Below are 12,784 nucleotides of genomic sequence, written 5' to 3'. Positions count from 1 at the left end.
ACACATTATGTGCCCCATTCACAGCAAGAAAGCTTTTCACTATTCTCCTGCTAAGTGACACAAATTACATCCCCTCTTTGGATCTCAGATGGTTTTGTTTAATTTGTTTAATTAAGCTTATTTAAATATACAAGATACAATATAAATATTTAAATATACAAGACTTGGTGTTAGATTCTAGGGATGCAAAGGCAACAGCAACAACAACAACAACAACAACAAAAAGGCCATTACCCACAATAAGCTTACATTCCATTGGTAGTTTTTTTTCAGAAGCACCAGGATTGTCTTTTACCTTTCTTTGTCTTTTGCCTTTCTTTGTATCTCTCAGGGCTTAACACAACATGCTCTCTTTAATAAATGTTTTTGACTGACTGGTTTAGTGACTGAATGTTCCTCTTGCCCTTGCAAAGGAGTAAGAGTTGGAAGGAGAGGAGAAGGAGAGAATAGCTCTGTGGCTAAGGAAAAATAAATATCAAAACTTAATCTATCCCCAGATCCCCAAACCATGGAACCCTACCATCCCAGAATTATAAGGGGTCTCAGAGACGATCCTTTTCTCCAAGAGGAGTAAAAGAGAGCTGGTAGCCTCCCCAAGTCTTAATTAGGAGAAAGGTCTATTGTCAGGGCCAGGGGAAAAAGAAGAAAAAGAGTGGGGTGAGGGAGAAGACATGACAAAACAAGATAAGGTTCTAGCAATAGCTGGGGCAGCCTGGTGTAGGGTAGTAGTTCTCAGAGTGTAATCTACAGAGTCCAAGACCCCTTCAGGGGTCACCAAGGTCAAAATTATTCTATTGCCTATTAAAATACTTCTCTGTTTTCAAATATATATCTGGGTGGATCCATTTCTTTACAGTCTTCAACCAAATTGACCCATCACAATAAATTGAATGCAGTAGTAGATATAAGAATCTCTCTGTCTTCTATGAATACAGACATCAAAGACATTTGCAAAAACATATAAAGCAATGTCACACTTCTCTAAATGTTTTATTCTGGAAAATATAGTTTTTAATAAAATTAGTTATTTATGCTAATATATAAAGAGTTTACTGTTATAATGAATTAATAAATATTCTAAATATTGTCCATTTTAATTTCAAATTTTATAAATATGAATAGATGTAACCTCTCTTAAACAAAAATTCTTTGGGAGTGCTCAATCATTTTTAAAAGCATAAAAGGGACCAAGAAATTTGAGAACTCCTGGTATATTACATAGCATTCTGAACTGGAATTTGGGAGGATTGGGGTTCAAATCCTCACCTCTTTTTAATCCTGTTTTATCTGAATGGGATCATCTAAAGTGGGCAGGCCAAAATCTTTCATTAGTAACAAAGAAAGGAATGGTTCAAATTGATGCCAGTTGTTGCTATGGGAAACCTTTTTTTCTTAATTGAAAATTTTTATTTAATTAATTTAGAATATTTTTCCTTGGTTACATGATTCACGTTCTTTCCCTTCCATCCCCCACCCCCCATAGCTGACAGGCAATTCCACTGGGTTTTACATGTATCATTGATCAAGACCTATTTCCATATTATTGATAATTGCATTAGTGTGATCATTTAGAGTCTACATTGGGTGGGAAACCTTTGCCAACTCCCCACTCCCTAATCAGATTGTGAGGTCTAGGTATCTATAGTGAAAACTGGTTTCTAACAGGTCTAGAACCCCATAGTAAGAGAGAATTCTCTGGATATAATATTGATTACAATCTTGAAAAGCATCATAGCATATATAATGGAAAGAGTAAGATATCCTGAGTCAGAAAAGCTGGATTTGAGTCCTTTGTAACTTTGGGCAAATCACCTTCCTAGGTCTCAGTTTCCTTATCTACAAAATAAAAGCCATAATTAGATGGATTCTAAAGTTCCCCATCTAGCTTTTAAACCTAGGATGGACCTTTTCTAGCCTATGAGGATTAATTTCAGGAGAAAATATTTGAGGTACTACTTAAGGGTGCCATAGTCTGATGAATTATTGAATTGTTGGCTATGTGTCTAAAATAAAGTTATTTAATTCAAAACTCTTTGTATTAATATTCCTCTAGAGCCACATTTAGTATGCTAGGAAAGAAGGAAGGAAGGAAGGAAGGAAGGAAGGAAGGAAGGAAGGAAGGAAGGAAGGAAGGAAGGAAGGAAGGAAGGAAGGAAGGAAGGAAGGAAGGAAGGAAGGAAGGAAGGAAGGAAGGAAGGAAGGGAGGGATGGAGGAAGGGAGGAAGGGAGAGAGGAAGGGAGGGAGGGAGGGAGGAAGGGAGGGAGGAAGGGAGGAAGGAAGGAAGGAAGGAAGGAAGGAAGGAAGGAAGGAAGGAAGGAAGGAAGGAAGGAAGGAAGGAAGGAAGGAAGGGAGGGAGGAAGGAAGGAAGGGAGGAAGGAAGGAAGGAAGGGAGGAAGGGAGGAAGGGAGGAAGGGAGGGAGGAAGGGAGGGAGGGAGGAAGGAAGGAAGGAAGGAAGGAAGGAAGGAAGGAAGGAAGGAAGGAAGGAAGGAAGGAAGGAAGGAAGGAAGGAAGGAAGGAAGGAAGGAAGGAAGGAAGGAAGGAAGGAAGGAAGGAAGGAAGGAAGGAAGGAAGGAAGGAAGGAAGGAAGGAAGGAAGGAAGGAAGGAAGGAAGGAAGGAAGGAAGGAAGGAAGGAAGGAAGGAAGGAAGGAAGGAAGGAAGGAAGGAAGGAAGGAAGGAAGGAAGGAAGGAAGGAAGGAAGGAAGGAAGGAAGGAAGGAAGGAAGGAAGGAAGGAAGGGAATTCTTCTAACACTTGAAGTTGTTAGTAGGCAATGGATTTTGCTGAATGGCATGTAGATCTCCTTCCTAATTAGGCATTGGGTTGTACACAATAATGATAACAACAAGTCTTAAATGGAGAGAGAATGTTGAATAGCAGCAATCTTTAGAAATACTCTAGTCTAAAACCGGATGTTCCTGGTTATTTACCTCATATGCATATGCTTTCCCAATTCCATCTCCAGCACCTGTGATCACTGAAAAAGGAGAAAATAGTTTCAATTTTTTAAAACCTTATTTCACATCCAAAAATTTTATTCTGCCTATTTCTGCCTGTTTTTAATAATCCATAGTTCCCTCACTGCTACTGCCTCTCCTTCTCAATGTAAAATGAGCATTAATAGCCCTCTCACCTCTGCTTAACAAAAGATTAAACATTTAGGGGGAGGTGGAGACATTCCTAAAAAGAGGCCTTATCAGGCTCAAGGGACATTGTATTCAGAGCAGGGACTCCTCAGTGATAAAAATTTGGACAGAAGAGTCTGAACTGCTTCAAGGACAGGCACTGTGTCTATATTATCTCCAATGGTTCACACTGTAATATCATTTTAAGAACAATTGGGCTACTCATTTGGAAAATTCATCTGAAAAATCCTTTTCCTTTTCATGGCCCTGTCAGTGACCAAGCACAAAGGCTAGATGGGAATCTCCATATATTGGTGTCAGGTAGCGCCTTACTAGGATAATAGTGATGTGGGACTCTAGCTTTACTTTGTCCCTCCAAATGGTAGACGTGCTTCAGGTCAAATTATGAGCAGGACAATTCCTTTGCTTCCTTGCATTCTTGTTAAGGCTAAAGAAGGGGTCACCCTGGGCTTCAAAGACTAATGACAAGAAGGCCCTTGAGAAAACGATCCCCTTTGGATTCTCCTCTAAGTTTCGAGATGGACCCATATATACATAATCTAGTTGTGCCCCAATTATCATCGGGTTGAAATGTAGGACATTTACCCAAGCTATACCCCGTGTCTTCAGTACCTAAGATATCGCTCTGACCCCAGTCAGATGACCAACACTCTCACACACACACACACACACACACACACACACACACACACACACACACACACATAAACTTTTGCCTGAAACCACACCCTCCTTGAGTCATGTATCACCTGCTGTAAAGAGGACAAAAGCCCCCGAATTGACGAGGAGGCAGCTTTCCCTGTATGCTGTCCCCCCAGCCAAATTCAACATGAATTCCAAATGAATCAATTTCTCTGTTTATTTCTAAGCTAAGGTGTGGAGTCTTGCATTCTTGCAAAAGGTCCCCATCTTGGAACTCCAGGGGTTCACCCCAAGACCCCCACAATAGCTGTAAACCCAGAAGTAATTTAATATCCAATTAATCCAATCTTCTCATTTTACAGATGAGGGAATTAAGGCCTTGAGGCAGAGAAGTAATATGTACAAAGGCATATAAGTCATTAGTAGCAAAATTATTACTCAGTTTCTCTGACTCTACCTCCAATATCCCTTCCACCGAACCTCTCTACTTCCTTAGAAATGTAATAGCAAAAAAGAAAGGGGGTATGGAAAAGGGAAGATAAAGAAGGGAACAAGCATTTATTGAGAACCACTATGCCAGCACAGTTACTGAGCACCTTACAAATATTATTTCATTTGATCCTCATAACAACCCTGGGTAGGTTAAGTGCTAGTATGATTCCCATTTTACAGTGGAAGAAACTGAAGTAGCCAGAGGTTATATGACTTGCCCAGGGTCACACAGCCCATAATTTTCTGAGGCCACTTTTGACCTCGGGCTTTCCTGATTTCAAGTCCAGTGTTCTACTCACTGTATACCTGGCTGTTCCAGGGTCACACAACTAGTAAATATCTGAGACAGAATTTGAATTCTGGTCTTCTGGATACTGAGTTCATTTTTTGGATGAGGAAACTATGGATCAAAAAGTTTAACTGTGATTTGCCCATGGTCACACAGCTAATAAGTACTAAAAGCAGAGCCCAGGGCAAAGGGATCTGAAAATGTTAACATCTCAACAGTGTGAAAATGGCAAACGATTCTTATCTATTTGCTTAAACACATTGGCAAGACTCTGTTTCTTACAGTCTACATGATAAGACCAATGTATTCCATGTTCAGAATGCTATTTCCTTAGAGTGATCTTAGACTTTTCTGAAACAAAGTTATATAACAAAAACAAACAAACACAAGCCAAATATCAATAACAATGTTCTGCAAAACTCTCTGCCTGCATAATCTAGGGATAAGATATCTTCAAGATCCAATCTGGCCATTGCTTCCACTATCAATGAATGCTATATAGTATCTTTTCACTGACTCTCATTTTCGATTTGTTGCCTATCTCATTTCCATAAAAACTATTTCTCTTCCCAAACACTGAATGAGGATGTTCTGGAAATACAATTTGCTGCTGTTTGCTCTCTTATTTTCTTTTAGGTACTTAACGTTAAACCCACTCCCTTCATTCCAATTAATGTATGAATCATTGGTATAAAGTTTCTAGCCTTTGTATATGTATGTGGGTGTACATAGTTCAATACTTCATTCAAAACATTTTTTTTTAATGTTGGCAACATTTGTTTTATTTGTACAAAACTTTTTAAATTTAATGTACTCAAAATTATTCATTTTATATCTCACAATCTCAACATCTCTTTTTACTCATACATTTTTCTCCTCTCCATAAATTGGATAGATGTGCTCCCTGTTCTTCTAATTTATTTACGATATCTCCTTTTATGTCTAGATCATGTATCCATTTTGATCTTATCTTAGTGGAAGGTGTAAGTAAAATATTGGTCTACACTTAGTTTCTGCCAAACTACTTTGCAGGTGTTCCAGCAGTTTTGACCAAACAGTGATTTCTTACCCTAATAGCCTGGATCTGTATTTTTTTGGCCAAACACAAGGTACTATCATCTTTACTTCTGTTTGTTGCATGTCTGTTGTGTTCCACTGATTGACCTTTCTGTTTCTTAACTAGTACCAGGTAGTTTTGATAATTATTGCTTTCTACCGCAGTTGGAAATCTTGTACGGCTTCCTTTGCATTTTTTACTAATGCTTTTAAAGCAACAGCAATTCTTGATCTTTTGTTATTCCAAATGAATTTTGTTATTATTTTCTTCATTCACGACTTAAAGGCTTGCTGATTTCCTATGGCCATCTCCCCCTTCTATGTAGATCCCTCCCACCTTCTGTGTAGATTGTCCATATATACACACACACACACACACACATATGAAATGGCTTACGCTGAGTTTCTCAGTGACTTATTAAAAATCACATCCTTCTGGCTACTCTCTACTTTCCTTAAAGGGGTCAGAGCAGAAGCTGAATGACTACTCAGGCGTGTTCCAGTGTGAATTCCTTTAATGTATGTATTGGACTAGCTGGTTTCTGCTGCACTTTCTAACTCTGGACTTCAGGGATTCATTATGGTATCGAGTTCCTTAAGCAAAGAGATCTGACGATGATTTGGCCATCTGTTATTTAAGAGTCCACATTCAGAAAAAGTCTTAACCAGAAGAGGCTCCGAGTTAATGAATAGTAGAGATAATATTAATCAGGATGAACATTAACAACTATTTTTTGAATCCAGTCATCCATTTAATTGTACTATTGCCTAAGTTTTCAGGGAATTGAGTGTCTAACACATACCATATACACACATATACTCTATATATACATGTATATACATTGTGTATATTAGGAGCAGCTAGGTGGCACAGTGGATAGAGTGCCATGTCTGGAGTTAAGAAGACCTGAGTTCAAATCATGGCTCAAGGCACTTACTAGCTGTGTGCCCTTGGGCAAGTCACCATTTGCCTCAGTTTCCTTATTTGTAAAATGAGTTGGAAAAGGAAATGGCAAACCACTCCAGTATCTTTCCCAAGAAAACCCCAAATGGGGTCATGAAGTACCAGACATGACTGAAAAACTGAACAAAATGTGTGTGTATGTTTGTGAGCGTGTATATATTTATATATACATATATATATATATATTTTTTTTTCCCCCACTAGGATTTGTGATTTCATCAGCACAGAAAATTCCTGGTGAGGAAATACCCTTTGTTAATACAGATCAATTCTCAGTTGGGAACGTTGTCTTAGAGAGTTGCCTGAGGCTCTAAGAGATTAAGCACCCGACTGGTATCACACAGCTGGCACCTGTCAAGGGCAGGACTAAGACCTGCTGAACTGAGACTAGTTCTCTAACGACATTCATTATGTCACACTGATTCTCATGCCTAGTTTTGTGTGTATACACAAATACAAATATCAGGGTACACAAAAAATGAGGGTAGCCTGAAAGCTCCCCTCAAAGCCCCAAACAAGCTGTGCCTCCCTCTCGTCCTGGCTGTGTGTCCCTTCCCAGATCCCTTAATCTCTCAGTGTTCTAGGTTCTAGTATGGTCAAACTCAACTAGAAACAGGGACCATCGATCCATACATAATTATCTCTACATCTATTAGGAGATAAAAATGTAACATTATTTACATATTTTTATTTAATTTGTTGAATTTTCTGAATTACATTTTTAGCTGATTCAGCCTACACTTGGGAGAGCTGTGGGCAGCCTCCTTGACACCCTTGCCCTAGCCAACTTTTCAACACTGTAAATTACAGAGAATGTGCCGACCTAAATCGGTAGAAGGTATTTCCTTATTTAAGAATTCCCTATCCAATGAACTCATTAATCCAACCAGTTCTAGCTAGAGTTCTTCGTGTGTATATTTCATTTTTTAGCTTTCTTCCTTGGTGTAGTTTTTCAGAAGAAAGAGAATACCATAAAATGATGGATATATCTTGGTTGGGAAAGGGGTTTGGATCTTAGAAATCAAGCTATTTAACCAGTTAGCTTTAAAAGAATCTAGTCTTACAAGTCCAGAGAAAAGTAGTGATTCAATTATAGTAATCAACAACAATAGTCTATTAGTTCATTTATTCCATTAAAGTTTCCATGAAGTGATGCCATCTTCCTTGCTAAGGCTGTGTAGAATTACTCTTTTTATTATTGTTGTTGTTTTAGTTTTGTACACATCTATACAATTTTTATTAATTGTTTTCTGTTTGTAATGTGAAAAAAGACACATATTGCTTACACTAGAGAAAGATTCATGGAGGAAATAAATAGAATTACTCTTAATTCACATGTTTGGGATTTTTTTTCCTATAAGTTTCTATTTATTCTTAGTCACTGGCATGTTTGGTACCTAGCTGCAGAGGGCAGCCTTTGCCTGGGTTATAGCATGACATTGAAGAAAAGTCTTAGGAAGCCTTATTCACAATATATGATTCCTTTTAATATAATCTCAGCCATGTAGTTGGAGTTTTACTGTGACCTTATAGCATCTGATCAATATTTTGTATAAGAAATAAATTGTATGACTAGAGAGAATTGCCAGCCTTGGTTCTTGTTCATAAATAGGATGAGAAGAGACAAATTGACTTAAGAGTATCTATTTCAAATAATTTGGGGTTAAGGTACCCTGTAATTTTTTTATCTATTCATCACAAAATCAGAATCTTAAAACTAATTGAGAAGGACCTTAGAAATTAATTTATCCAATCTCTCCCCAAACCCACCCCCAATTTTATAGTTGTAAAACTAAGACCCAGGGAAGTAAAATCACTTGCCTGAAGTCACGTCACTAGTTAGTGATGGACAAAGATTGTCCCCAAGTTGTCCTAAATCCTAGCCCACTATTCTTTTCACGCCACCACAATGAATTTTATCCTATGAGATTTCTCTCCAGAAACTCAACATCTATGGTATAATGGAATAAATACCAGAAAATATGGATTCAAAGGTAGCCTTCTAGTTATGTGACCTGGAGAAAATAATTTAATCTCAGTTTGGTCATCTGTAAAAAGAAAGGATTGGACTCAATGTCCTTATATCATTAGGATAAATTAGAGGCATATTGGATAGAGTTCTAAACTAGGAGTCAAGGAGACTTGAATTCAAATTCTCTTAACCTCTCTTCATCAGTTACTTTATCCATAAAATTTGGATAAAAGCACTCCCCTGCCAGGATTGGTATGAGGATAAAGTTAGATAGTTAGAAACCATTCAGCACAGGCTCTTAATAAATGCTTGTTAAAAAGAAAAACAAAAAAAATCTAAGTTATTCAGAAACACTGACCTTCTAGAATCTTTTCTACCCTTTTTTCTTTCTCTAATTTCTACTTTAAGCCATACCTCCCTTAAAAATAAAAAATGACCTGAATTATACACTGTTCTTAATAATTTCCCCTAATTTTTAAGATTAAGATGGCAATAATATAAGCAATAACAACATTGATAAATATGAGTTCTTTTACCTGCCCATTCTCCCATTGATCGAAAGAAAGACTTTGGCAATGGAGTCCATAAACGCAGAAGAAAATATTTGGAGAATTTCACACATTTCAGCAAGTAGTTCAGACACACCAGTGCCCCTATAAGGATGAAGAGTTGATCCTGAAGGTCAGCCATGGACAAACAACTGTGATTCTTGATGAAATGCTAACACTGACTGCCTCTTAACTGATTTTGCGGTGAAGAACAATCAAATTTTATGCCCAATCAAAAGTCAAGTCAAGCAAGTTCCTCTCCCTTTTTCATAAAATATCAAAGTAACATTTTCACAGAAAATTAATATTTATAGGCTATTGGGTTGGCCAAAAGTTTTTTTTTTCTCTAAAGGCATGATGGGTAGGGGCAAAACAGAGGAATAAATAACCTGATCATGGATCAAATAGTGGCTTATGATTTCCCTCTCAGGGGTGGGAGACTTACTAAGAACAAACAAAGAGGCATCTTGTAATAGAACAGAGAGAACTTGGCTATCATGAGGCTCTGATTAGGATGTAGCAATTCATTTTTTACTCAATGAGCATGAATGTTATCTGAAAAAGAAGGTAAAAATAATGTTGAACAAGACTCAGTAAGCTAAGGTTCCTAGTTACCTCCCTCCGTCATACACACACACACACACACACACACACACACACACACACACACACACACACTATTGGGAGAGAAAAGAGAAAATGGGGAAAGAGCTACCAGCATGTAAATTTAATGAATTTATATACTTGTATGAAGGTTCCCCTAAATGAAATTAAGAAGCCTTTCTCATCCAATGGAATTCAAGGAGAAGGGGTCATAGGATCATTAAAGCATATTTTATAACACAGAGAGACAAGAAATGAAAGGGAGGGAGACTGGCCAAAATGATTACAGTTAAATGCAGTAGTTCTAATGGTATCAAGGTCAACAAGTTGCCTGTTCTCAAATATTGACAGCAATTCTATTTGTTTCTCAATATCCCAATGCCTATTTCCTTAAAGGAAATAAAATACCATCTCTGGCAAACAACCAAATAATGATGATTAGAAACCAAAATGAACACAAAAAGGATATTATACCAGACAATCCCCATGTCCTTCGTGACTGGTTATTCACTGGATTTTAAAACAAACCCTCATAGACCTGCTACATCTGGATTTCAAGACGGTATCTGACAAATCACTCATAAACAAGATGACGAGAGCTAGTCTGGGTGTTGGAATAGTTAGGTAGGATGTAATTATTTGGATAATCATGTTTACAGTTTTAATTAATGAATTGATATCAACCAGAAGATCTCCAGTCATGAATCAGGGCTCCTGCATTGGCCTTATCATGCTCGATATTTTTATAACTTGGGTGAACACAGCAATGATATACTTATCAAATTTATGGATGATATGAAGCTAATACATTGGGTGATATGATCAGAATCCCAAAAGCTCTTGGGCTGATGGGGGCCAAATCTAATGACAAAGCTTAATTATGATAAAAATAAATGCCTTCATTTTTTTTCAATTAGGAAGAGAACAGTAGCACTTATTTCGTATGGTTCCTGGGATTGAGATATTTGTAAAGGTTCCTGACACATAGTAGGCACTGTACAAATGTTTATTCCTTACTCCATCTTCCATGTGACAGCTTTCAAAATATTTGAAAATAGTTATCATGTTTCCTCCAATAGTCTTCTTTTTTACAGATGAAACATCTTGAATTGCTTCAAGTAATTCCTTTATAGGATAAATTGGGAGCCCCTCTCCATCATGGTAGACTTTCTCTAGGTACTCCAGAATATTCATGTCTTTCCTAAAATGTGGTACTAAGAAATTAATGAAATCTGACAGATATAATCCAATCAGAGAAGAATAAAATGAGATTATCACCTCCCAGGTCCTCAATACTCTGTCTCTCTAAGACTGAATTAGCCTCCTTGGATGCCATATCTCATTTTGGTTCATACTGTATTTTCTAACAATGCCTCTGTCATCTTGTACTTTTGAAATTGATAGTGAGAACTAAAATAAAATTATCTTGAAAGACTTAAGAACTCTCTTCCCTGCAATAACCAATCATGATTCCAGAAGTAAAATGATGAAGGTTACTCACCTCCTGACAAAGATATGATAGAATCATAGAGTCATTTTTTAAAAAATGTTTTTATTTTTTCAGTTATAGATAGAAACAATTTTTGATAATTGCTTTTTTTTTAAACCCTTACCTTCCATCTTGGAGTCAATACTGTGTATTGGCTCCAAGGCAGAAGAGTGGTAAGGGCTAGGCAATGGGGGGTCAAGTGACTTGCCCAGGGTCACACAGCTGGGAAGTGTCTGAGGCCAGATTTGAACCCAGGACCTCCCATCTCTAGGCCTGGTTCTCAATCCACTGAGCTACCCAGCTGCCCCCTGACAATTGCTTTTTGACATTTTAAAATTCAGATTTTCTCCCCCTTCCTCTGAGGTGGTGAATAGTCTGATACAAGTTATACCCATACTTACACATAATACAGATTTCCATATTGCTCATGTAATGATAGAAGATGCATATCACATATACAATGGAAATCTCAAGAAGTATATGGAGTAGAAGATGGTATGTTTTGATCTGCACTCAGATTCCAGTAGTTCCTTCATTAGCTAAGGACAGCATCTTCTTCATGACTCCCTTGTGCATCTTGGAGATTTGCTTTTCTGATAATGGTTTAGTCCTTCACAGTTGATCATAGGAATGCTGGTGATTTTTGTGGATTTGTTTTGTATCCTGCAACTTTACTAAAGCTATTAATTATGTCATTGAAAAGCTTTAAAAGCCAAGAAGACTTGATATTTAATCTGGCAACAGTAAGGAGCCACGGAAATGTATTAAGTAGAGAAGTGACAGGTCAAAATTATGCTTTCGGAAAACCCTCTTGGCAATTATGGAGAATTCTTTGGAGTAGGAGAAAATTTACAGTAGGGAGAGTAACCTGCCACACACATTACAATAATTTAGGCAAGATTATATGAGGTGATGAAAGCCTACACCAAGATGGTGGTAGTGTAAGTAGAGAGAAGGGGACATGCTGTGAAGGTCAAAATAATACTTGACAACATATTAGCTATGTAGAGTAAGTAAAGAAAGAAGTTGAGGATGACACGAAACATGATGACTTCCTGAGAATACTGAAAAGTAGGCATTGTGTCGTGGTGCAAATATCAAGGAACCTGGACCCAGGAGACAAGTTCAAAGCTATACTCTGATGCTTGCAGGTAAGACACTTTTTCTCTCTAAATCTAAGGAATTTACTTTCTAAACTTTAGAGTATTATAGAAATATGAGCTAATATGCAACAAGGCTAGCATACTATATAATACTATGTAGTTATTATTAGCATATTATATATTGTTTATCCTCCATTTTTGAAAAGGGTCATTTACGCCACAAGGTAATGTCTTGGTGTGACAGAGCCCTGAATTGAATTTCAGTGAGGCAGAGTTGCACAAAGCCAGCAGCCTCACTCTCTCCCAGAGTCATCAAAATTCAGTGGAAAGACAAAATGTTGGGATGATTGGGCAACAGTCTGGAATGCAATGGATGGCCTTAATACCTTATCATCTGACCAAACTTCATGGCCATTGAGACAAATTGTTCTCATCTACTCATTTCACCAGATGTCTTCATGTGATTGAGGTAAATACTCCA

At 37.5% G+C, this 12,784-nt stretch overlaps 1 protein-coding gene across 5 annotated transcripts in view; it reads right to left on the bottom strand.

Moving 5' to 3' along the window:
• Positions 1 to 9,541, bottom strand: part of HSD17B3 (hydroxysteroid 17-beta dehydrogenase 3) — an 88,625-nt gene extending 79,084 nt beyond the window's left edge. For 2 of the 5 annotated variants that reach the window (XM_056806766.1, XM_056806767.1), the window contains exons 1-2: positions 9,097 to 9,533; positions 2,930 to 2,976 (exon numbers count right to left, since the gene is read on the bottom strand). In XM_056806766.1, coding sequence (XP_056662744.1) covers positions 2,930 to 2,976; positions 9,097 to 9,250 — 201 coding nt within the window. In that variant the 5' untranslated portion in view covers positions 9,251 to 9,533. Of the gene's footprint in view, positions 1 to 2,929; positions 2,977 to 9,096 lie in introns of all 5 variants that reach the window. The other 3 variants (XM_056806768.1, XM_056806765.1, XM_056806769.1) reach the window with 3 other exon arrangements.
• Between the last annotated feature and the right edge of the window lie 3,243 nt (positions 9,542 to 12,784).

Source organism: Monodelphis domestica, chromosome 7 (assembly GCF_027887165.1).
Source record: "Monodelphis domestica isolate mMonDom1 chromosome 7, mMonDom1.pri, whole genome shotgun sequence".
Lineage (NCBI taxonomy): Eukaryota > Metazoa > Chordata > Mammalia > Didelphimorphia > Didelphidae > Monodelphis > Monodelphis domestica.
This window is presented reverse-complemented; position numbering and strand designations above follow the sequence as displayed.